Source organism: Oncorhynchus gorbuscha, linkage group LG01 (assembly GCF_021184085.1).
Source record: "Oncorhynchus gorbuscha isolate QuinsamMale2020 ecotype Even-year linkage group LG01, OgorEven_v1.0, whole genome shotgun sequence".
Classification (NCBI taxonomy): Eukaryota; Metazoa; Chordata; class Actinopteri; order Salmoniformes; family Salmonidae; genus Oncorhynchus; species Oncorhynchus gorbuscha.
The window spans coordinates 86,159,950-86,186,643 of NC_060173.1; the positions used below are offsets into that span (position 1 = coordinate 86,159,950).

Below are 26,694 nucleotides of genomic sequence, written 5' to 3' on the forward strand. Positions count from 1 at the left end.
AGTGACCTCCTCTCTTAATATCTCTGTCTTTGTCAACACTGATTTAAGAACACCTTCACAGTGCAGACACCTTCACAGTGCAGATGAAGGAAAGGATAGGAGAGTCATCTGTTTAGATTGGGATTTACACAAAGATGTATCTCCTCTATGGCTAAAGGATGTACTGGGTTGTTTGATATTAAACCTCAGCGTTTACCTGATCAATGAGAGGGATTGATTGGTTAGGCCTGGGAGATTAGAGTCAGATCAGAGTTACCACCACCTAGTGTACATTCTCCAACACATAGACAATATATCAGTTCTGTCAGGATTCTGTATCTATGCTCCTACATGTGTGCCAGTTAGAGATTCCACATGTCAAATGATATATTTCCATTCTGCTCACTACAACCACATTGGTCAGTCACTTAGGGCTCTGGTAGTGTACTACTGAATAGGTAATAGTGTGTACTTTCAGACAGATCCAGAGTCTTAGAAATAAGAATGAATAGAAAGGGCATCTCCATTCAAGTCAGTGGTGGCATGAAGCCATTTTGAGTGTACTCATGCCAGGAAGTCAAATCAGGAAGTGTACCCTTCAATCTGTGTTATGATTTGTTGAGTAAACTCAACTGACATTACAAAAAATACATTCCATTCCATGAGCCACAGCAGTTAGCGTCATTTGAGCATTCTGCATTACCATGGCAATCCATCATCAGTTGATAGAACATTCCAAAACACCATGGAAATGATTGCATCCTAAAAGTGCAGAGCAAGGTCAGCTAAACCCATATTCTGATGGGATCAATAGATCCTGTATGGAAGGAGAGAGCAACAGAAGAGAGGTGAAAGGACGAGACAAGAGGATATGGAAATAGAGCAATAAAGAGGGGAGAGGGGACGAGATGAGAGAAAAATAGACTGGGGAGCAGAGAATAGAGTGAGACAGAGAGAGAGAAAACCACAGAAGAGATGGACAATGGTAGGCAGGGGAGAGGAAGGGGGAGAGGAAAAGGGGAGGTGGAGAGGAAAGAAGGGGAATAGATGAGGATGAGAGATGCTCCAGTCCAGACAGTACTAACAGTCTCTGCAGGATGTCTGGTGTACCACACAGCCAGAGCCAGGTCCTCCTAGCTGGGTCACTGTCCTCACCTTCCATGCATCCCTGAAGAGGGGTATCTGAGCTGTCTGAGCAGCTGACTTTGAGCTGGCCTCCTCTCAACGCTGACCCCTTCTTTCAGCCTCTCCATCACAGAATTGAAGTACCCTAAACCCCATAGGACCAGCTACTTTACCTCTCTCTCAACCCCCACCCCACTCACCTTATGACAGGCAAGACCAATTTCTCTTACCACTTTCTCTCCTCAAAAAACAGGATACCTTTCCCCCCACCACCGTTCATTACAATGCAAAATCCCCTCTCTCATCCTCCCTGCCCAAGAAGGAGGAGCCTCCCCTTCAAACTCCCAAAACCACTCATCTACCAAATTCCCCCATCCTCAAGCCCATAAAGCTATCCTTCTCTTGACAGGACCCCGCAGACTGTGGATGTCTAATCTGTGATGGATCTCTGGAAGATCAAAATCAAAGTTCAAATCAAAGTTTATTGGTCGCATACACAGTTTAGCAGATTTATATTACTAGCTCCTAACAATGCAGTAAATGTCAAACAGTACGCAAAAATACAAAATAAAATGAATCAAGAAATGTCTAATACAATTAACAACCAAATAGCACTGTGGCACTAATTCAAATGCAATCTATATGTATAAACACCAGATTCATTTACACAAGATATACTAAGAATGATATGTACAACAGTCAATGCATTTGAGTGGGCTATGTCAAAAATACAGTATATAACTACGCAGTGCAAAACCGTATGGCAAAATGGATAGAATTGTAGGAAATTAGCATCTGGTCCAGAATCTGGAATATAACTATATATAGTTGAAGTCGTACGTTTACATACACCTTAGCCAAATACATTTAACCTAAGATTTTCACAATTCCTGACATTTAATCCTAGTAAAAATATCCTGTCTTAGGTCAGTTAGGATCACCACTTTATTTTAAGAATGTGAAATGTCAGAATAATAGTAGAAAGAATGATTTCAGCTTTTATTTCTTTCATCACATTCCCAGTGAGTCAGAGGTTTGCATACACTCTATTCGTTTTTGGTAGCGTTGCCTTTAAATCGTTTAACTTGGGTCAAATGTTGCATGTAGCATTCTACAAGCTTCCCACAATAATTTGGGTGAATTTTGGCCCATTCCTCCTGACAGAGCTGGTGTATCTGAGTCAGGTTTGTAGGCCTCCTTGCTTGCACACATTTTTTCAGTTCTGCCCAAATTTTCTATGGGATTGAGGTCAGGGCTTTGTGATGGCCATTCCAATACCTTGACTTTGTTGCCATTTTGCCACAACTTTTGAAGTATGCTTTTGGTCATTGTCCATTTGGAAGACCCATTTGTGACCAAGATTTAACTTCCTGACTGATGTCTTGAGATGTTGCTTCAATATATCCACATAATTTTCCCTCCTTCATGATGCCATCTAGTTTGAGAAGTGCACCAGTCCCTCCTGCAGCAAAGCACCCCCACAACATGATGCTGCCACCCCCATGCTTCACGGTTGGGATGGTGTTCTTCGGCTTGCAAGCCTCATCCTTTTCCCTCCAAACATATTGATGGCCATTATGGCCAAACCGTTCTTTGTTTCATCAGACCAGAGGACATTTCTCCAAAAAGTACGATCTTTGTCCCCATGTGCAGTTTCAAACCATCGTCTGGCTTTTTTAATGGCGGTTTTGGAGCCGTGGCTTCTTCCTTGCTGTATGGCCTTTCAGGTTATGTCGATATAGGACTCATTCTACTGTGGAAATAGATACTTTTGTACCTGTTTCCTCCAGCATCTTCACAAGGTCCTTTGCTGTTGTTCTGGGATTGATTTGCACTTTTCACACCAAAGTACGTTCATCTCTATGTAACTGACAATTAGCCTGTAAGTCTATGTCGTTGTTTTTTGTTTTAATTGTTTACGTGTTCGCTATGCGGTGGAAATGATAAGACAAGCGGAAGTACGTGGCTAATAACTGTTGTAACGGGGATCATTATCGTAGCAACACACCTTTGGAGTGAAGGCAATCCCGCGCTGTGTTAGCTAAGTCATCGGGTGTAGTTCGTAAAGGTTGAGGTGTGTATGTTAGGATGGTAACGTTATAATAATTAAGGATGAAGTGTGTATGTTAGGATGGTAACGTTATAATAATTAAGGATGAGGTGTGTATGTTAGGATGGTAACGTTATAATAATTAAGGATGAAGTGTGTAAGTTAGGATGGTAAAGTTATAATAATTAAGGATGAGGTGTGTATGTTAGGATGGTAACGTTATAATAATTAAGGATGAAGTGTGTATGTTAGGATGGTAACGTTATAATAATTAAGGATGAAGTGTGTATGTTAGGATGGTAACGTTATAATAATTAAGGATGAAGTGTGTATGTTAGGATGGTAACGTTATAATAATTAAGGATGAAGTGTGTATGTTAGGATGGTAACGTTATAATAATTAAGGATGATGTGTGTATGTTAGGATGGTAACGTTATAATAATTAAGGATGAAGTGTGTATCTTAGGATTGTAACGTTATAATAATTAAGGATGAAGTGTGAATTCATGCCAGGAATAATAAGTGTGAAGTTTGATTTCCTCCCTTCTGTAATAAGCAGCCAATGAGGTATTTTTCCTTTATTCATGTGTTTAATCTGATACTGTTACAGCTCCGGCTAAACTGTTTATGTGTGTAAGCACTTCAGAGTTATACCAAGCTAATAAGTCACTCGTAAAACTAGAAGGTTGTATGAGTGTGCTTAACTGTATCTTCATTTACTTTATAGTTCTCACGGAAGGTGATAATTCTGACTAAAACTACAGAATAAAACCGCCAGTTAAAATCAAGGAACGGTTGTTCCCGTGGTTACTGGAGGGAGCTACACTCTAGGAGACAGAACGCGTCTCCTTCCTGAGCAGTATGACGGCTGCATTGTCCCATGGTGTTTATACTTGCATACTATTGTTTGTACAGATGAACCTTCAAGTGTTTGGAAATTGCTCCCAATGTTGTACCTTCAGGCTTTTGAACCAGACTTGTGGAGGTCTACAAATTTTTTTCTGAGGTATTGGCTGATTTCTTTTGATTTTCCCATGATGTCATGCAAAGAAGCACTGAGTTTGAAGGTAGGACCTTGAAATACACCCACAGGTAAACCTCCAATTGACTCAAATGATGTCAATTAGCCTATCAGAAGCTTCTAAAGCCATGACATAATTTTCTGGAATTTTCCAAGCTGTTTAAAGGCACAGTCAACTTAATGTATGTAAACTTCTGACCCACTGGAATTGTGATACAGTGAATTATAAGTGAAATAATCTGTCTGTAAACAATTGTTGGAAAAATTACTTGTGTCATGCACAAAGTAGACTCCTAACTGACTTGCCAAAACTATAGTTTGTTATATAGGATGAGTCATGACTAGAATACAGTATATACTGTACATATAAAGTGGGTTAAACACTATTAACCTTTTACTGCAGTGGGCTCAATCAGGGTCACACAAGGTGTTTCTTGGTGGTCTTAAAGAAATCTACTTTGAAACAAAAGTATACACCTCACACACATGGTTATGGGCTTAAAAAAACAAGACACCTGTACCATGTCAGATAAAATCTACGTTGAAATGTATTACATTTTGAGTTTGCATCCCAATATTTACACTATATATACGTCATAGGAGACTGAAATATAACAACATCGTTTGACATAGAAACACCAGATTTTCAGCGAGTTTTTCAAATAATGTTTATTAATTAATTATGAAATTATGAAAAATATTAATAACATTCCACCCATTAGGCCACTAGGTCATTTGACTGCAGGAAAGGGATCTACAGTGACTAATGCTCAATGACTCTATGTACATATGGCAGCAGTCTCTAAGGTGCAGGGTAGAGTACCGGCAGGCAAGTGACAGTGTCTACGGTTCAGGGCAGGGTACTGGGTGGAGGCTGGCTAGTAATGACTGTTTAACAGTCTGATGGCCTGGAGATAAACAGCTTCTATCAGTCTCTCGGTTCCAGCTTTAAAGCACCTGTGATGTCTCCACTTTCTAGATGGTAGCGGGGTGAACAAGCCGTGCCTCGGGTGGCTGAGTTCCTTGATGATCTTCTTGGTGGTCCTGTGACACCGGGTGCTGTAGATGTCCTGGAAGGAAGGCAGTGTGCCCCCAGTGATGCGTTGGGTCAGATGTCTGATGTCTGATTGGCTCCCCATGATTGGCTCCCCATGGCTGTGCCTCAGATCCAGAAAGACGGGGCATCACACAGTCCTTCTCCCAGAGCCCCAGGGGCCCAGGCTATGAGGATTACAATGTGTTAAAGCCTGTTCCCACTGACAATGACTCATACAGCCTAATGATACCAGTGCCCATTACCAGACTTCTAGTGGTGCTAATTGTCCACTGTCTGGTTTCATACGGAGATGCCAGATTACCCTGGCAGTGATTGAATGGGTAAACGAGCAGCATTTCTGGGAGGGTAGGAGTCTTTATGTCTGTATGATGGTGAATGCGCGCTTCTCTGTGACTGCCTATGTTTTCATGAGTAGGAATGTGTGTGTGTATGCTAAATAGACTTGCATACACAGAAGCCCTCTGGATGGATGCACAGGCACACACAAGGGTCTCTATTCAAGTATCATACACAGTCACAAACAAATAGCTGCATGTGCACACACATACCCATCCACCTACCGTTACACACAAAGGCTCAGCTTGAGTTCCTGTGCCCTTTTGTCCCAGTACTGAAAAATGATTATTTACCTGACAATAAACAGATCCGGAAGACAGATGGGAAGGAACGTGTGTGTGTGTGTGTGTGTGTGTGTGTGTGTGTGTGTGTGTGTGTGTGTGTGTGTGTGTGTGTGTGTGTGTGTGTGTGTGTGTGTGTGTGTGTGTGTGTGTGTGTGTGTGTGTGTGTGTGTGTGTGTGTGTGTGTGTGTGTGTGTGTGTGCGGGAGTTTCTGTAAGAGGAAATGTCAAGCATGTCAGACATGCCACAGGAAAAGAAGACGTTTGCTCTCAGGGCGAGCTCAAAATCCTTTCAGGTTAGATTAGTTCTCAGAAGTACTTCTCACTACTTTCTCTTTTCTACTCTTTCCTTTCTCTTTTTATCTTCACTCTCTGTCTCTCATCTTTTTCATGTTCACTTCTTTTATTATGTTATGTTATCTTTTCATTATTTTATTATCTGCTGCCTCTATTCTAGAAAAAGAAAAGCTGTTAATTTGGGGTGGCAGGTTGCCTAGTGGTTAGAGCGTTGGACTAGTAACTGAAAGGTTGCAAGATTGAATCCCCGAGCTGACAAGGTAAAAATCTGTCATTCTGCCTCTGAACAAGGCAGATAACCCACTGTTCCTAGGCTGTCATTGTAAATAAGAATTTGCTCTTAACTGACTTGCCTAGTTAAATTAAATAAAAAATTCATTTGTTGAGCAGTGGATTTTGGAATTTACTCTCTACCTAAAATATATCACATCCTTGATGTGTTGCTGTGTCTCTGCATATCAGTAAGAAGTAGACCAGGTTAGTCATATTGCTTGTGTCACCGTACTTTAAAACCTCATTGCTAAGCAAGACAGCACCTCCATGGCTGTGCTCTGTGATTCTGACTCAAGTGACAGACTCAGTGTTGTCATCAGTGTTGTCATCAGTGTTGTCATCAAAATGCCTTCCCCCTGTCTGTAAAAATCTTCTACTTGTCAGTTTATGGTTCCTATTCCCCCACCACTCCGTTCTGCCTCTTCTGTCTTGCTGAAATCAGAAGTGGTGTGTGTGTTGTGTAACAGAACCAAATTGATCAGCTGTTAACAATACTGCAGAGAAGAGAGGTGAGAGTGTGGGAGATCATTTTGTAAGAAAGGGATCGAGAGAGAGCAGAGAGAAGGAAACAGAGTTGTTTTTAAACTGATGTGATTGTACAGGGTTATGCAATAAGCAAATCAAATGAAGGCCTTGTGAGGGCTCTTCTGCCCTGAAAACAACTCTGAGGTCAAAGGGGGAGAGAGAGAGAGTGTCACAGTTCCCCCCCTGGTCTGTGACCAGGAGGACATGGTTGTACGTTTGTGTTTGACAGTTAGGCAAGGCGACAGAGTGAGTTTCCTGTTTCCTGTTTTCATTCAGTTGTCTAGGTGTAGCTGCTGCAGCAGTAAGCACCTCTGTGCCAAAATTCATATTGGATGCAAATATGCACACTCAATTAGAGGTGAGAGAACGGTCATTACTACACATATTTATACATAGAAACAGAGCTCCTTATATATACCATGTTAGTGTAGAATAAGGAACTGGCAAGCTCAACTCAGTATAGGCATAAGTATTGTATTTCTGGTAGGGATTTCATTCTTCCGATACTTAAAAAAGACACCTTCCTTCCTTGAAGTACTCACTGATCTGATGGTAAACAAGAAGTGAAAGCAGTGTCCACTTCCTTTCATTTATCCAGTCAGATGATCTGTTATTACCTCCAGGAACCATCCTATTTTTTGAAACAGGGCTAATGCCAAGAGGGAGGAAGGAGCAATGAAGCAAAGGATTCTGGGAGCTTGGCCTGCTTTTCATGCTGTGTGTAGCAGGTGTTCTCCCTGGCTAGGACCATGCAAACTGGGATGTGTGTGTGTTATTTATTTTATTTAACTTTTATTTCATCATGGGAACCCATTGAGACCAGGGTCTCATTTTCAATGGTGCCAAATTCAACATGAACACCCCCCCCCCCCCCCCCATAACAATACATTTGTACAGCCCAGCGGCACAATGGAATCAAGACGCAGGGAGTTCTTTAGGTTATTCAAAAACTGAAGGCAGATTTATCTTATTCAGTGGAGATCCCACAAAAAAATACTAACATATGCTGTGGGGAGAGGCTGATTTGGGGGAAAAGTGTGTGTGTGTGTGAGCGTTCGTGCATGCATGCAGTTGTGCGCCGTGTGTGCTATCTTTGTCTGTAAACTATTGCTGGGCAAAATAATGAGAATTAGACAAGCACCAGTAGTTCTTTGACACAAAAGATGAAGTGTTGATTTACTTTCCCCCTAACTCAGCCTCTCCCCACTACATATGTTAGCACTTTTTGCAGACAGTCGCACACTGTGTCTGTACATAGTCAATGGTAGACTTCGAGGGGACTACTACGGTAGGTACACCTACAGCTTATCCCTTGCAGTAACACTGTAGATTACTTTATCACTGACCTCAACCCAGAGTCTCTCAGAGCATTCTCAGTCAGCACACTGACACCCCTATCAGATCCCAGCAAAATCTCAGTCTACTGAACAGTGCAATACTGAATCATGCTAAATCAAAGCCGGAATAGCTGCCTAATATTAAAAAACGCTGTAGATGGAAGCAGGGTGGTGTAGAAACCTTCCAGAAAACAATTTGCAACAACAAATTAAATCCATTTTTAGACAACTTGGTTTGATGAAGAAAGCAAAAACCTAGGAAAGAGAATTGAGAAACCCATCCAACCAAGAAAACCTGGGCCTTCACTATGGTGAAACACTAAAACAGTACAGAAATAACAGAATAATACCAAATACCAAATAATGCACGCAGAGCAAAATTAGGACAATACCCACTAATTATCAAAATTCAGAAAAGAGCTGTTAAATTCTTCAAACACTTAAAAGGAAGTGATTCCCAAACCTTCCATAACAAAGCAATCACCTACAGAGAGATGAACCTAGAGAATAATCGACTCAGGAAGCTGGTCCTGGGGCTCTGTGCACAAACACAAACAGACCCTACAGAGCCCCAGGACAGCAATGCAATTAGACCCAACCAAATCATGAGAAAACAAAAAGATAATTACTTGATACATTGGAAAGAATTAACCAAAAACAAAGCAAACTGGAATGTGACTTGGCCCTAAACAGAGAGTACCTGAATACCTGACCACTGTGACTGACCCAATATTAAGGAAAGCTTTGACTATGTGCAGACCTGGCTCTCAAGAGAAGACAGGATATGTGCACATTGCCCACAAAATGAGGTGGAAACTGAGCTACACTTCCTAACCTCCTTCAAAATGTATGACCATATTAGAGACACATATTTCCCTCAGATTACACAGATCCACAAAGACATCTAAAACAAATCACATTTTGATAAACTCCCATATCTACTGGGTGAAATACCACAGTGTGCCATCACAGCAGCAATATTTGTGACCTGTTGCTTCAAGAAATGGGCAACCAGTGAAGCACAAACACCATTGTGAATATAAACTATATTTATCTGTCTATTTATTTTCTCTTTTGTACTACAACAATTTCCACATTGTTACAACACCTTACATAGCTGTAAAATAACATTTTCTGATGATTTATTACTTGTTTATTATTTATTCCACTTGCTTTTTAATGTTTACACGTTTCCCATGCCAATGAAGCCCTTTGATTTGAATAGAAATCAGTCGCCGCTGTGCACAGATTATCCATCACGGTGTACCTCATCTTCTACCTTTCACTCACTGTTGTCAGATGCTTTCCTTTTGGAATATCCAAAGATACCTAGCACTTCACACACATTCGCTGTCCCCCCCAGGCTCTGGAGTTTGGAGTTTTCTGGATCACACTCAACTCTCCCATCAGTTCATGAAAGCGGAAGTTTTCTTGGTTGTCATCCCTGTCTCCGAGCTGTTGAATATTTCAATGTGTTGTTAGGAATCAAGAATTATAGAGGAGCACCAACTGAGACCGGAATGGAAAGTCAACTTTTAAGTATAAATGTAAGACTACTTAAAGGCAAGTACAGTCAAGTCCATAATTATTGGCACCCTTGATAAAGATTAGCAAAAATACTTTTTATAGCCCTCAGAACAGCCTCAAATCCTCGGGCATGAACTTTACAAGATGTCAAAAGCGTTCCATAGGGATGCTGTCCCATGTAGACTCCAGTGCTTCCCACAGTTGTGTCAAGTTGGCTGTGGATGTCCTTTGGGTGGTGGACTATTCTTGACACACACGGTAAACTGTTGGGCGTGAGAAACCCAGCAGTGTTGCGACACTTGACACACTCAAACCAGTGCGCCTGGCACCTACAGTACTACCATACCCCGTTCAAATGCTCTTAAATGTTGTGTCTTACCCATTTACCCTCTGAATGTCACACGTACACAATCCATGTCTCAAGGCTTGAAAATCTTTCTTTAACCTGTGTCCTCCCCTTCATCTACACTGATTGAAGTGGATTTAACAGGTGACGTCAATAAGGGATCGTAGCTTTCATCTGTCATGGAAAGAGCAGGTGTACCTAATGTTTTGTACAGTCAGCGTATAACTCAATATTTGTATAAATAAATTATAGAAATAGTGAGATATATTGTACGCTCAAAAAATTGGGACATGATATTATTTTATACCAATACAATTGCTCAGAGAACAAGTTTGTGTTAAACAAGTAACTAAAAAGATAGGGGTCAAAATGATTGGCACCCCAGTTTTCAATACTCTGGCACCGTCACCATCTGAGGATAATGACACTGAGCCTTTTTCTAAAATATTTTATGAGATTGGAAAACACGACGGGAGGGATCTTATACTTTAGCTCCGTACAGAATCTTCCCAGATCCTTGATATCCTTCGTCTGCTCTTATGGTTTCCTCTTCAATTCAAACCACAGGTTTTCAATGGGGTTCAAGTCCTGTGACTGAAATGCCATTGCAAAATTACATTTTGTAGTCAATTAAGCATTTATTTGTGGATTTTGATTAATGCGTGGGGTTATTGTCTTGCTGAAAGATCCACTTGCGGCCAAGTGTCAGAGCAACAGGACCAGTGGAAGCAAAATAGCCCCATAACATCAAAGATGCACCACCATATTTTATCGTAGCTTTGAGATATTTTTCTGCATATGCTTCCGTTTTTCAACGCTAAATCCACCACTGGTATGTGTGGAGTTTGATAAATGGCATTGGCACTTGGATTGGAACCAACACTATGGTCAGATGTCATGAAAATAGAGCTCTTTGGCCACGCACACCAATGGTGAGTTTGGCATGGAAAACGGAAGCATACAGTTGAAGTCGGAAGTTTACATACACCTTAGCCAAATACAGCTACCTCTCATGTGAAATGCGTGTGACCAGCGCGTGACTGCTGGCAGACCTCTGACTCATTCCTCTCTCATTCGGTCCCACTTCACAGTAGAATCCTCAAACACGTTTCTAAAGATGGTTGACATCTAATGGAAGCCTTAGGAAGTGCAACATAACCAATATCCCATTGTGTATTCAATAGGGGCTGTTTTGAAAATTGACTAACCTCAGATTTCCCACTTCCTGTTTGGATTTCTTCTCAGGTTTTTGCCTGCCATATGAGTTGTGTTATACTCACAGACATCATTCAAACAGTTTTAGAAAGTTGTTTTCTATCCAATATGAATAATAATATGCATATATTAGCAACTGGGACTGAGGAGCAGGCAGTTTACTCTGGGCACCTCTGGGCGCCTTTCATCCAAACTATTCAATACTGCCCCTGCAGCCATAAGAAGTTTTAAATTAACAAGAAATTTGTGGTTGTAGTTGAAAAACGAGTTTTAATGACTCCAACCTAAGTGTATGTACATTTCCGACTTCAACTGTATGTAGAAAAGTACCTCATACCTACAGTAAAATATGGTTGTGGATATTTGATGTTATGGGCTATTTTGCTTCCACTGGTCCTGGAGCCCTTGATGTTTTTTAAATGACTTGTTCTCTGAGCAATTTTGTTAGTATAAAATAATATAATAAACCCATTTTGGAGCATGCAACATAGCTTATTTTATACTGTATTTTTTGTTAATCTTTATCAAGAGTGCCAACAATTATGGACCTGACATATGTAGATGTAGAATTGACTAGAATTGCACATAGGAGATGCAGCTGGGTTTCATTGCCATTGTTCTATTCATGACACTCCTTAGCTACAGTGTATGTGCATCACCAGCATAACAATACCTGCTTAATTCATCTGAGAAGGGTAATGTAGATATCAAATAAAGATCAGGTGAAGTGTGTGTCCACTCCATCTATTCATTTTCTATGTTGACGTGGCTAATACCTTTGTTGTCATTCTCTCTCTCTCTCTCCCTACAGCTCCACACTAAGAGTCCAGAGACTGAAGAGATAATCACACAGGAAAGGATCCTTCCAAAACACACATAGGGATCTGATCTGCAGAGAGTGTGTGTGTGAGAAGGACGTGTGGTATTTGTTCTTAACCCCCTCCACCCCTCTACTCTTTACCCAAAATCCCATTCTCCAACCTCCCTGACCCTTAACCCTTAACCCCCAGACATGATGTCGGGGAAGGGGAAGGCTAGCCCACGTCACCGGCCATGGTCCGTGTACCGGGCTAACACCTTTGACCTCTCGGCTGAGATAATGGGGCTGACTCTGGCAGGTAAGGGCCATGTTTTATTTTTTTAACTTTTATTTAACCAGGCAAGTCAGTTAAGAACAAATTCTTATTTTCAATGACGGCCTAGGAACAGTGGGTTAACTGCCAATGTTCAGGGGCAGAACGATAGATTTGTACCTTGTCAGCTCGGGGGGTTTGAACTCACAACCTTCCGTTTACTAGTCCAACGCTCTAACCACTAGGCTACACTGCCGCCCCATAGTTACCATAGTAACAGTATTCCTGTATGTTTGCCCACTAAAAATAAGTATGTGCATAAAGTTGCCTTGTTTGTCGCTGTAGTTGTAAAAAATGTATAATAACATCTTGTGTTCTTGTAGGTAACAGTCAGGACCCAGATGAGCCAGTGCTGGAGTTCAGCCTGGGTGAGTGATGTTGCTGAAGTCCTTCTCACTCTGGTTCAATTGTCTTTGATATTTATAACAGTACCAGGGTTTCTGTTAGCGGTTAATAGCCGGCTTTTGTCCAGTTAAAAATATTGAAAAGCCCATAAATGAAATTGCCGCTGGTCAATTGTCAGCGTCCCATTTCCAAAGTTATGCTTTTAGCCTATTCATTGATAGAAATACCAGTCGACAGAAATATATTTGACTGGTCATGCTTATCGGTCTATAGGTTAATTTGCATGATTTAATGGAATTAAATTGGCGCGTGTACAGTATATTTGTTATGTAGGCTATCTTATTTATCACACGCTGTCAGACAGCGCAAGAGCTGCTGCTGCAACATCTTGTGGTGCTTTCAAGACAACTGTAAAGTCTGAAAAATACAAGGTCAAATCGTGATGTCAGTGATCTTCAGGTAGGAAAGTCGGCGCTCTAGAAAAAGGCCTGAATGTTTTAATACATATTACGAGGCATGTCTTCTTAGTTCTACATTTTTTTAACGGGACATGCTAATTTAAGGTGTCGAGGAAATCATTTTTAAAGAGAAGCCAGGCATCCTCTACTGATGGGATGAGGTCAATATCCTTCCAGGATACCCGGGCCAGGTCGATTAGAAAGGCTTGCTCGTTGAAATGTTGTAGGGAGCGTGATATTGATGAGGGATGGTCGTTTGACCGCGGACCCATTACGCACGCAGGCAATGAGGCAGTGATCGCTGAGATCCTGGTTGAAGACAGCAGAGGTGTATTTTAATGTGATTAAGACAAAGGAGCTGATTGTGGACTGTGGTTCATCACCAATGAACTATCAGTCGTGAAGAGGGCACAACAAAATATTTTCCCCCTCAGGAGACTTAATAGATTTGGTATTGGTCCCCAGGTCCTCATAAGGTTCTACAGCTGCACCATCGAGAGCATTCTGACCGGTTGCATCACCGCCTGGTATGGCAACTGCCCGGTATCTGACCATAAGGCACTTCAGAGGGTAGTGCGTATGGCCCAGTACATCACTGGGGCCAAGTTTACTGCCACCCAGGACCAAAATAATAGGTGGTGTCAGAGGAAAGCCCATCAATTCGTCAGAGACTCCAGTCACCCAAGTTTTAGACTGTTTTCTCTGCTACCGCAAGGCAAGCGGTACCGGAATGTCAAGTCTAGGGCCAAAAGGCTCCTCAACAGCTTCTACCCCCAAGCCATAAGACTGCTGAACAATTAATAAAATCGCCACCGGACTATTTACATTGACCCCCCCCCCCCTTTTTACACTGCTGCTACTGACTGTTTATTATCTATACAAAGTCACTTCACCCCTACCTGTACACCGCACACTGACTCGGTACTGGTACACGCTATATATAGCCTCATTATTGTTATTAATTTTTGTTACTTTTTATTATTATTTTTTTACTTTAGTCTATTTGGGAAATATTTTCTTAACTCTTCTTGAACTGCACTGTTGGTTAAGGGCTTGTAAGTAAGCATTTCATGGTAAGGTCTACACTTTTGTATTCGGCGCATGTGACAAATAAAGTTTGATTTGATTTTAGTCTAACATTTTCAAAGTGCACTTAAGAATTCGGTAAGAAGGGCCGCACATCGTTGCATCCTCAACTTGCATGTTCTGTTAATATGAATTACCATATTCTAAATTTGATTTATGTCATTCTGAGCACTGTGGGAGGACGCCCTAATCAGGTTACGCACCCAATGCATATGGGTCTGGTAAATGTCTTAAATGTCCGGTCTATTAAAACGTTGCCGGTCAAATGGAAACCCTAAACAGTACCCATTGATTCTTGAAGAATAAAGCTTATAAATGCCTTATTAGTTTATTACAACAGTCTTACTTATCATAACACGAAAAAGTTACTTGTATTACTCTGACTATGAATTTGAGAAAGGTAACCAATTACATTTCCCCAGCCCCAGGGCCAGGATTGAGATGACAGATTTTTCCTTTAATGTTCACTTGCCTGTTGTACCCCCAGCGTGTAGTGAGCTGATCACCCCAGCATTGGACCGTAAACCGACCAGCTTTGTGGCGGTCAGCTGTACCACTCCTCCCCAGGCCTTCTGGACCAAACATGCTCAGACAGAGATCATAGAGGTAGAACCACACCCAGAGATGGGCAGTATTGATTTACTTCTGAACTACATTCTAATGTATTGTGTAACTTTTCTATACCATTCTTTATAGTGGTTCACAATTTTGTGGCCCCCTTTAACCATGCATTGGTATCAGAAGGCTGATGGCACTAGGGTGTGATAAGAGTGCTGGCTAAATGACCTAAATGTAAATGTAAAATGAACACTTGTAAAGCATGCTGGATGAGCTCTGCCCCCCAAAAAAGGCCAATAATAATTCCCAGTGTGCTTTTTGGTCATTTAGCAGACTCTCTTATCCAGAGCGACTTACAGTCAGTGAATTCAACTAAGGTGGATAAACAACCACATATCACAGTCATTGAAAGTACAATATTTTTTTTTACTGATAAGTATGTTTTAGTGAAGGAGTGGTCTTGCAACTCTTTCTCTCTCTCTCGCTCTCTCTCTCTCTCTCTCTCTCTCTCTCTCTCTCTCTCTCTCTCTCTCTCTCTCTCTCTCTCTCTAGGGTACTAGTAATCCTATCTATCTGAGCAGTATAGCATTCTTCCAGGACTCTCTGATCACTCAGCAGACCCAGGTTAAGCTATCTGTGTATGATGTCAAGGATCGATCCCAGGGCACGGTACGAAATTTCACCCTCAAAAACTACTCCAACTCCCCCACTAGAGTCAACTGCCCAAAACCTCACAACCTTCCTAACTCTTCAACCCCAAACTAATCAAACACTCTACTCCCAGATGTACCTGCTGGGGTCAGCCATGTTCCCTGTGAAGGAGCTGCTACAGGACAAGCACCACAGACTCCACCTAACCCTCAGGTAACACACACACACATACACACATATACACACACACTCACACAACCTCCACATACATCCTCAGCTATTGTTAAATAGTAGGGCCGGGAGTGGGCATAAGAGCCTAAGTACTGTAGAGACACCTATTACTGTCTGTCCCCAGGTCAGCGGAGAATGAGCGCATGGGCAACATCACCATCATCGCCTGGCAGATAGAGGAGAGGAGGGAGCAGAGAGCCCCTGTCGCCCGGCAGGACACCATCAATGGCAGGGTGAGTGGCCTGGTCTGGATCTTACTGAGGAAGGAAGACCGTAAGGTCAAAACTTAGTAATATCCATATTATCTGATTTGTTTGAAGATGGACCACAGAGTATGTACTGTAGACCTACTTTGTTAAATGATTGTAGGATTATATTTTGCACTTTTCTGGCTTACCTGTCTGTGTTCAGATCACTGCCCGAGGCAAGCTAGGGACAACCAAACTGCTTTCAAGAAGGACAAGGAGAAAGATTAAATCCACATGGTAGAAATTCAGCCAGTCGGTTCAGGTTACTGTTCAGGTGAAGGGCATCCAGGATGAATCACACAATGAAGATGTCTGTTCCTTTTGTGTTTCTCAGATGGTTCTTCCAGTGGATGATAGCCTGACTGAGTCCGTGAACATCAGGGCCAAGTCTGCGTCTCTGTGCAAAGACACACTGCTGAAGGCTGGTGAGTGTGTGTTCCAGTGTGTGTCAGCGTGTGTTTCTCTATTGGCAAGTGTGTGTTGGTCTGAAAGGGCAATTCCGCCACTTTTCAACCTCATATTTATTATCTCCAGCACCAAAACAGTGTATGTGAAAACAGCACATTTCTATAATCTGTGGTTAAAAAGAAAACAAAGGTCCTAAAAAATGCTTCTCTGTGACATCACAGAGTAGGATTAAAAGTCAAATTTAATTTAAAAAATGCAATTTTCAAATCGGGGAATGAGTTTCTAGCCAGAGGGAGGGTATTTTCTTGATTGAGACATTTTCACAGACATGTTCAATCTGTCCTCATGCCAGTGTAAAAGTATAACTTTAGACCGTCCCTCGCCCATACCAGGGCACGAACCAGGGACCCTCTGCACACATCAACAACGGTCACCCACGAAGCATCGTTACCCATCACAAGGGGAACTACTACTTCAAGGTCTCAGAGCAAGTGACATCACCGATTGAAACGCTATTTAGCACGCACCGCTAACTAAGCTAGCCGTTTCACATCCGTTACACTCACCCCCCTTTTGACCTCCTCCTTTTCCGCAGCAACCAGTGATCCGGGTCAACAGCATATTATTATTATTATATTAACAGCATCAATGTAACAGTATAACTTTAGACCGTCCCCTCGCCCATACCCGGGCGCGAACCAGGGACCCTCTGCACACATCAACAACAGTCACCCACGAAGCATCGTTACCCATCGCTCCACAAAAGCCGCGGCCCTTGCAGAGCAATGGGAATTACTACTTCAAGGTCTCAGAGCAAGTGACATCACCGATTGAAACGCTATTTAGCGTGCACCGCTAACTATGCTAGCCGTTTCACATCCGTTACACCAGTCTGTAATCCCAACATATTTTAAACTGATCACCATTGTCCCTGTTCCCAAGAGCTCCAAGATAACCTGTCTAAATGACTATCGCCATTCAGCACTAACATCTGTAATTATGAAGTGCTTTGAAAGACTGGTCATGATACACATCAACACCATCATCCCAGAAACCTTACTGTAGACCCACTCCAATTTGCACACCACCCCAACAGATCCACAGATGATGCAATCTCTATTGCACTTCACACTGCCCTCTCCCACCTGGACAAGAGGGGAAATAACTTTCAACACCATAACAACACTTTCAACACCATAATCCCCTCTAAGCTCATCACAAAACTAGGGACTGCAACTAGATCCTAGACTTCCTGATCACGGGCCCAGCCTTCAACACAGGGCCCCTCAGGTGTGTGTGCTCAGTCCCCTCCCGTACTCCCTGTTCACCCACGACTGCGTGGCCATGCCTGACTACAACACCATCATCAAGTTTGCTGCCGATATGGCGGTGGTAGGCCTGATCACCGACAACGATGAGTCAGCCTACAGGGAGGAGGTCAGAGACTTAGCAGTGTGGTGTCAGGACAACAACCTCTCCCTCAACGTCAGTAAGACCAAGGAACTGATCGTGGACTATAGGAGAAAGAGGGGAGAGCACGCCGCCATCCACATCAACGGGGCTGTTGTGGAGTGGGTCTTAACATGGTCCACATACAACCCCCACAAACGTGAAGTGGGCACGGCAGCACCTCTTCCCCCTCAGGAGGCTGAAAAGAATGGGCATGAGCCCTCAGATCCTTAAAAATTCCTACAGCTGCACCATCAAGAGCATCTTGACTGGCTGCATCACCGCTTGGTATGGCAAATGCACCGCCGTTGATCTCAAAGCTCTACAGAGGGTGGTTCGGAGGGTCCAGTACATCACTGGCAGGGGGCAATTACTTTTTCACACAGGGGCATTGGATGTTGTATAACTTTGTTAATGAAGTAAATTAAATAAGTATGTAATTGTTGTGTATTTTTTCATTCAGGTTCCCTTTATCTAATATTAGGTTTCGGTTGAAGATCTGATAACATTCAGTATCCTAAATATGCAAAAATAGAACAAATTAGAAAGGGGCAAATACTTTTTCACGACACTGTACATACACATTACACTCACACACACACACATTTACACTCATTTGCTGCTGCTACAGTTCTTTATTTTACTATTATTATTATTATGATATATCCTGATGCCTAGTCACTTTAGCTTGCTTTCATTTACATATCTATCTCAAATACCTTGTACCTCTGCACATTGATCTGGTACTGATACTTCCTGTATGTAGTGCCATTCTTGTGTATTTTATTTTATTTCTCTGTGTTACTATTTTATTTATATTTTAAGACTGCATCGTTGTGAAGGGCTTGTAAGCAAGCATTTCATATTAAAGTCTACACCAGTTGTATTCAGTGCGTGTAACAAATCAAATTTGATTTGAGTTGATTCCCACGTCACCATGATTCTCAGTGTTAAAAATTATTGTTTTTAAAATGTTTTAACTTTTGATGATGTCATCGGGTAGAACTTTTTAACTATTTATATTCTACAAAACATAGAAATGTGCTGTTTCACATATGTAGACACTGGTATTGTGCTGGAGATAATGAACATTTGGTTGAAAGTGTTGAAATTACCCTTTAAGTGTGTGTTTAAATGAGATAGTATGTATGTCCTTCTCTATTCATAGCATACTCTTAGGTTCTAATTCTCAGAGTAAAAAACTCTACGGACATTATGAAAGCTTTAACCAAGTTTAATTCTTCCCAGAAGATCAATACAGCTGCATTCAGACAAAACATGTTTCCACCAACACAAGTATATATACTCCAATTCAGATGTACTCCTCCTTCTCTTCAACCCTTACATCTGTTATGGTTCGACAGGAAGATGAAGTGATGGGGTAATAAACCATTCCTTCTCCCTTAAGGTGACCTGACCTGACCTCAACCCCCTTGATGCCTAATCCAAAGTTCTCCACCCATATCACCTATAGCACTCCCTTAACTGCCTCCCCTCTACCCAGCACATTCCAAAGCCATCTGGCTCCTACAGATAACCATTTAACTTCTGATGTCAAAACCAGTCTCTATCACTCATCAGATACTATAGTATTACTTCTGATGTATCATGTCTCTAGTATAACAATGTTCCAAGTTTAACCCAGAATCTAACAATACAGAGAGTTTACAGATTTAGGAATTATGACTAACTGACACACTGTATCCCACTGCTGGCTTGCATTTGAAGTTAAGCAGGGTTGGTCCTGGTCGGTCACTGGATGGTAGATAAAATGCTGCTGGAAGTGGTATTGGAGGGCCAGTAGGAGGCACTCTTTCCTCTGATCTAAAAAAAAAAGATCCCAATGACCCAGGGCAGTGATTGGGGATATTGCCCTGTGTAAGGTACTGTCTTTCGGATGGGATGTTAAATGGGTGTCCTGACTCTCTGTGGTCACTAAAGATCTCATGGCACTTATTGTAAGAGTAGGGGTGTTAACCCTGGTGTCCTGGCTATATTCCCAATCTGGCCCTCATACCATCATGGCCACCTAATCCCCAGCTTCCAATTGGCTCATTCCTCTCCCCTGTAACTATTCCCCAGGTTGTTGCTGTAAATGGGAATGTGTTCTCAGTCAATTTACCTGGTAAAATAAGGGTTAAATCAAATAAATGCATTTAATAAATGATGACTTGAATGATTCATTGATGTATTGACTAGTGTTTTTCTGTGTTGTCAGTGTTTGGGGGCACCATGTCTCGTATGTACCGTTTCCCCACCACGGATGGGAACCACCTACGTATCCTGGAGCAGATGGCTGAGAGTGTCCTCTCTCTACACATCCCTCGGCAGTTTGTCAAACTACTGCTGGAGGAGGACGCTGTTAGGTACGCTGCTATACACTGTTAAAATGAAGTGCTTTGTAACACCAAAACTAATTGCAACTGAGCTGCCACCAAGGTGAAGGAGACGAAACATTAACTCTGCTGGAGTATTGAAACATATCATCCTGAGAGGCTTTTAAGCATTACATGACATGTGTAACAAATCAAATCAAATGTTATTTGTCACATTCGCCAAATAGAACAGAATAGAACCTTAAATGCTTACTTACAAGCCCCTAACCAACAATGCAGTTCAATAAATATAATTTACAAAATGAACTAAAGTCCAAAATAAAATAAAAAGTAACACAATAAAATTACATAACAATAACAAGGCTACTATATACAGGGATTACCGAACCGAGCCAATGTATGGGGGTACAGGTTAGTCGAGGTAATTTGTAAAGTGACTATGCATAGATAATAAACATAGATAATAAACAGCGAGTAGCAGCAGTGCAAAAGAAGGGGAGAGAACTGTCTATGACTTAGGTGACTGGATTCTTTGACAATTTTTGGGGGCTTCCTCTGACACCACCTAGTATATAGGTCCTGGATGGCAGGAAGCTTGGCCCCAGTGATGTATTGTCCCATACACACTACCCTCTGTAGCGCCTTGCGGTCGGATGACGAGCCAGATGGTGATACCAGATGGGACGCAAACGGTCAGGATGCTCTCGATGGTGCAGCTGTATAACCTTTTGCGGATCTGAGGACCCATGCCAAATCGTTTCAGTTTCCTGAGGGGGAAAACCTGTTGTCATGCCCTCTTCACGACTGTCCTGGTGAGTTTGGACCAGGATATTTTGTTGGTGATGTGGACACCAAGGAACTTGAAACTCTTTACCCGCTCCACTACAGCCCCCTCGATCTGAATTGGGGTGTGTTCGGCCCTCCTTTTCCTGTTGTCCACGATCAGCTCCTTTGTCTTGCTCACATTTTGGGATAGGTTTTTGTCCTGGCACAACACTGCCAGGTCTTTGACCTCCTCCCTATAGGGTGTCTCATCATTGTCGGTGATCAGGCCTACCACTGTTGTGTCATCAGCAAACTGAATTAATGATGGTGTTGGAGTCGTGGGTGAACAGGGAGTACAGGAGGGGACTAAGCATGCACACCTGAGGGGCCCCTGTGTTGAGGATCAGCGTGGCAGGTGTGTTGTTACCTACCCTCATCACCTGGATGGCCCATCAGGAAGTCCAGGATCCAGTTGTAGAGGGAGGTGTTTAGTTCCATGGTTCTTAGCTTAGTGATGAGCTTTGTGGGCACTATGGTGTTGAATGCTGAGCTGTAGTCAATGAACAGCATTCTAACATAGGAGTTCCTTTTGTCCAGGTGGGAAAGGGCAGTGTGGAGTGTGACTGAGATTGCGTCAACTGTGGATATGTTGGGACGGTATGCAAATTGGAGCGGGTCTAAGATTTCTTGGATGATGGTGTTGATGTGAGCCATGAACAGCCTTTCAAATAACTTCATGGCTACCAATGTGAGTGCTACTGGGCGGTAGTCATTTAGGCAGATTACCTTCAAATTCTTGGGCACAGGGACTATGGTGGTCTGCTTGAAACATGTAGGTATTACAGACTCGGTCAGGGAGAGGTTGAAAATGTCGGTGAAGACACTTGCCAGTGGGTCTGCACATGCTCTGAGTGGGTCTGCGCATGCTCTGGCTTTGTGAATGTTGAGGCGTGATCACACAGTTGTCTGGAACAGCTGGTGCTCTCATGCATGCTTCAGTGTTGCTTGCCTCGAAGCGAGCATAGAAAGCATTTAGCTCATCTGGTAGGCTTGCGTGAACTGGGCAGCTTGCGGCTGTGTTTCCCTTTGTAATCCATAGTAGTTTGCAAGCTCTGCCACATCCGACGAGCGTCAGAGCCGGTGTAGTAGGATACAATCTTAGTCCTGTATTGGAGCTTTGCCTGTTTAATGGTTCGATTGAGGGCATAGTGGGATTTCATATAAGCGTCCAGATTAGTGTCCCGCTCCTGAAAGATAATGCCTGGAAAATGCCTTTAGCTTGGTGCGGATGTTTCCTGTAATCCATGGCTTCTGGTTGGGATATGTACATATGGTCACTGTGGGGACGACGTCGTCAATGCACTTATTGATGAAGCCGTTGGCTTAGGGGCTATACTCCTCAATGCCATTGGATGAATCACGGAACATATTCCAGTCTGTGCTAGCAAAACAGTCCTGTAGTGTAGCATCCGTGTCATCTTACCACTTCCATATTGAGCGAGTCACTGGTACTTCCTGCTTTAGTTTTTGCTTGTAAGCAGGAATCAGGAGGATATAATTATGGTCAGATTCGCCAAATGGAGGGCGAGGGAGAGCTTTGTATGCGTCTCTGTGTGTGGAGTAAAGGTGGTCTAGGTTTTGTTCCCCTCTGTTTGTACATGTGACATGCTGGTAGAAATGTGGTAAAATGAATTTAAGTTTCCAGTATTCCAGTCCCCGGCCACTAGGAGCGCCGCTGCTGGATGAGAATGTTCTTGTTTGTTTATGGCCTTATATAGCTCGTTGAGTGTGGTCTCAGTGCCAGCATCGGTTTGTTGTGGTAAATGATGGCTACAAATGGGCCTGTTCTCCGGAAAGCAGTATATTCTTCCCGTCTGACTCATTAAAGAAAAAATCTTCCTCCAGTTGGATGGTGAGTAATTGCTGTTCTGATGTCAAGAAGCTCTTTTCGGTCATAACAGACAGTAGCAGCAACTTTATGTACAAAATAAGTTACAAACAATGCGGAAAAACAAACAAAATAGCAAAGTAGTTAGGAGCCCGTAAAACTGCAGCCATCCCCTCCAGCTCCATTTTTACATTATTATTACACCACTTAATAAAGTGTTTAGCAACACCTTGCCAGGGACTGGGAGCATATACAGTACCAGTCAAAAGTTTGGACACACCTACTCATTCAAGGGTTTTTCTTTATTTTTACTATTTTCTACATTGTAAAAACTATGGAATAACACATATGGAATAATGTAGTAATCCAAAACAAATCAACAAATCAAAATATATTGGAGATTTGAGATTCTTCAAATTAGCCCCCCTTTGCATTGATGACAGCTTTGCACACTCTTGGCATTCTCTCAACCAGTTTCATGAGGAAGGCTTTTCCAACAGTTTTGAAGAAGTTCCCACATATGCTGAGAACTTTTTGGCGGCTTTTCCTTCACTCTGCCATCCCACTCATCCCAATCCATCTCAATTGAGTTGAGGTCGGGTGATTGTGGAGGCCAGGTCATCCAATGCAGCACTCCGTCACTCTCCTTGGTCAAATAGCCCTTACACAGGCTGGAGGTGTGTTTTGGGTCATTGTCCTCTTGGGAAACAAATGAAAAACAAGCGCAAACCAGATGGGATGGTGTATCGCTGCAGAATGCTGTGGTAGCCATGCTGGTTAAGTGTCCCTTGAATTCTAAATAAATCACTGACAGTATCACCAGCAAAGCACCCCTACACCATAACACTTCCTCCTCCATGCTTCACGGTGGGAACCACACATGCAGAAATCATCCGTTCATCTACACTAAGTCTCACAAAGACACAGCGGTTGGAACCAAAAATTTGGACTCATCAGACCAAAATACAGATTTCCACCGTTGTTTCTTGGCACAAGCAAGTCTCTTCTTCTTATGGGTGTCCTTTAGTCTTCTCTGATCAGTTGATGTTGAGATGTGAGATCTCTTACTTGAACTCTGTGAAGCATTTATTTGGGCTGCAATCTGAGGTGCAGTTAACTAATTAACTTACCCTCTGCATCAGCGGTAACTCTGCGTCTTCCTTTCCTGTCGCAGTCCTCATGAGAGCCAGTTTCATCATAGCGCTTCATGGTTTTTGCTACTGCACTTGAAGAAACAAAGTTCTTGAAATGTTCCATATTGACTGACCTTCATGGCTTAAAGTAATGATGTGCTGTCATTTTTCTTTGCTTGTTTGAGCTGTTCTTGCCATAATATGGACTCTGTCTTTTACCAATCAGGGCAATATTCTGTATACCACTCCTACCTTATCACAGCACAACTGATTGGCTCACATTCATTAAGAAGGAAAGAAATTCCACAAATGTACTTTTAACAAGGCACACATGTCATGCAGGTGATAGAGGACCCAAAAGCGACTTAACAGAAACAGAGTTTATTCAAGTCCAAACAGGGAATAACAGAAATCCTCTAGTCTGTAGAGGGGAATAACAAGAGAAGCGGCCACAGACTGCAGGTCGCTTCGGGTAGGCGCAGGCCGTAGTAGACAGAGACACCTGCTCACACGCAGCATCTGATGAAGGCAAAAAACACGACAGGACAGGGCGAAACACAATCACAGCACGGTGAATACTAAACAAGGAACCGACGGGACAGGAACGGAACACAAAGGAATAAATAGGGACTCTAATCAGGGGAAAGGATCGGGAACAGGTGTGGGAAGACTAAATGATGATTAGGGAATAGGAACAGCTGGGAGCAGGAACGGAACGATAGAGAGAAGAGAGAGCAAAGTGAGAGAGGGAGGGGGAGAGAGAGGGATAGAAAGAGGGAAAGAACCAAATAAGACCAGCAGAGGGAAACGAATAGAATGGGGAGCACAGGGACAAGACATGATAATAAATGACAAACATGACAGTACCCCCCACTCACCGAGCGCCTCCACTCGCTCCAACGGAGGAAATCATCGATGAGTGAACGGTCCAGCACGTAGACGGAACCCAACTCCTATCCTCAGGACCGTAACCCTCCCAATCCACTAATAAACCCCGTCCCCGAGAACGCATGTCCATGATCTTATGTACCTTGTAAATAGGTGCGCTCTGACAAGGACAGGGACTGCGGAAAGGGCTTAACACAGGAGACATGGAAGACAGGATGGACGCGATGAAGATGTCGCGGAAGAAGTCGCACAGCGACAGGATTGACGACCTGGGAGACACGGAACGGACCAATGAACCGCGGAGTCAACTTACGGGTCGTAAGAGGAAGGTTGCGAGTGGAAAGCCACACTCTCTGGCCGCAACAATACCTTTTTAATCCTATTTTTGGCGGCTCTCACAGTCTTCCCCGCAGACAAAGGCAGACCGGTAATGAAGTCTAAGGCGATGTGAGACCATGGTCGAGAAGGAATGGGGAGCGGTCTGAGACGACCGGCAGGAGGAGAGTTACCCGTAGTCTGCGCGCAGTCCGAACAAAACAAATGTCACGCTCCTGAGTCGGCCAAAAAGCGCTGGCAAAGACGCAAGAGTGCCTCGAACACCGGGATGACCAGCTAACTTGGCAGAGTGAGCCCACTGAAGAACAGCCAGACGAGTGGAAACAGGAACGAAAAGGAGGTTACTAGGACAAGCGCGCGGCGACGCAGTGTGCGTGAGTGCTTGCTTAACCTGTCTTTCAATTCCCCAGACTGTTAACCCGACAACACGCCCATAAGGAAGAATCCCCTCGGGATCAGTAGAAGCCACAGAAGAACTAAACAGACGGGATAAGGCATCAGGCTTGGTGTTCTTGCTACCCGGACGGTAAGAAATCACAAACTCGAAACGGAAAAACAACGCCCAACGAGCTTGACGGGCATTAAGTCGTTTGGCAGAACGGATGTACTTTGGTCTGTCCAAACGACAAAAGGAAGTTCCAACCACTGTCGCCATGCTGGGCTAAGCGGATGGCGAGCAGTTCACGGTTACCCACATCATAGTTGCGCTCAGATGGCGACAGGCGATGAGAAAATAAGCGCAAGGATGAACCTTATCGTCAGACTGGAAGCGCTGGGATAGAATGGCTCCCACGCCATCTGAAGCGTCAACCTCGACAATGAATTGTCTAGTGACGTCAGGAGTAACGAGGATAGGAGCGGACGTAAAACGTTCTCTTAGAAGATCAAAAGCTCCCTGGGCGGAACCGGACCACTTAAAACACGTCTTGACAGAAGTAAGAGCTGTGAGAGGGGCAGCAACTTGACCGAAATTACGAATGAAACGCCGATAGAAATTAGCGAAACCTAAAAGCGCTGCAACTCGACACGTGACCTTGGAACGGGCCAATCACTGACAGCTTGGACCTCCATCTGAATGCCTTCAAAATAACGGAACCGAGAAAAGTAACGGAGGAGACATGAAAAGAGCACTTCTCAGCCTTTACGTAGAGACAATTCTCTAAAAGGCGCTGTAGAACACGTCGAACGTGCTGAACATGAATCTCGAGTGATGGAGAAAAAATCAGGATATCCTCAAGATAGACAAAAACAAAGATGTTCAGCATGTCTCTCAGAACATCATTAACTAATGCCTGAAAAACAGCTGGCGCATTGGCGGACCGAACGGCAGAACCCGGTACTCAAAATGCCCTAACGGAGTGTTAAACGCCGTTTTCCACTCGTCCCCCTCTCTGATGCGCACGAGATGGTAA

General features: G+C 43.1%; 1 protein-coding gene across 6 annotated transcripts in view; it reads left to right on the forward strand.

Annotated features, from left to right (window-relative positions):
- Window positions 1-26,694, forward strand: part of LOC124044360 (inositol polyphosphate-4-phosphatase type I A-like) — a 44,539-nt gene that overhangs the window by 1,303 nt on the left and 16,542 nt on the right. For 5 of the 6 annotated variants that reach the window (XM_046364017.1, XM_046364045.1, XM_046364027.1 and 2 more), the window contains exons 2-9: window positions 12,181-12,487; window positions 12,826-12,870; window positions 14,879-14,997; window positions 15,502-15,618; window positions 15,734-15,813; window positions 15,956-16,064; window positions 16,414-16,504; window positions 20,155-20,302. In XM_046364017.1, coding sequence (XP_046219973.1) covers window positions 12,382-12,487; window positions 12,826-12,870; window positions 14,879-14,997; window positions 15,502-15,618; window positions 15,734-15,813; window positions 15,956-16,064; window positions 16,414-16,504; window positions 20,155-20,302 — 815 coding nt within the window. In that variant the 5' untranslated portion in view covers window positions 12,181-12,381. Of the gene's footprint in view, window positions 1-6,045; window positions 6,407-12,180; window positions 12,488-12,825; window positions 12,871-14,878; window positions 14,998-15,501; window positions 15,619-15,733; window positions 15,814-15,955; window positions 16,065-16,413; window positions 16,505-20,154; window positions 20,303-26,694 lie in introns of those variants that run through there. The other variant, XM_046364022.1, reaches the window with a different exon arrangement.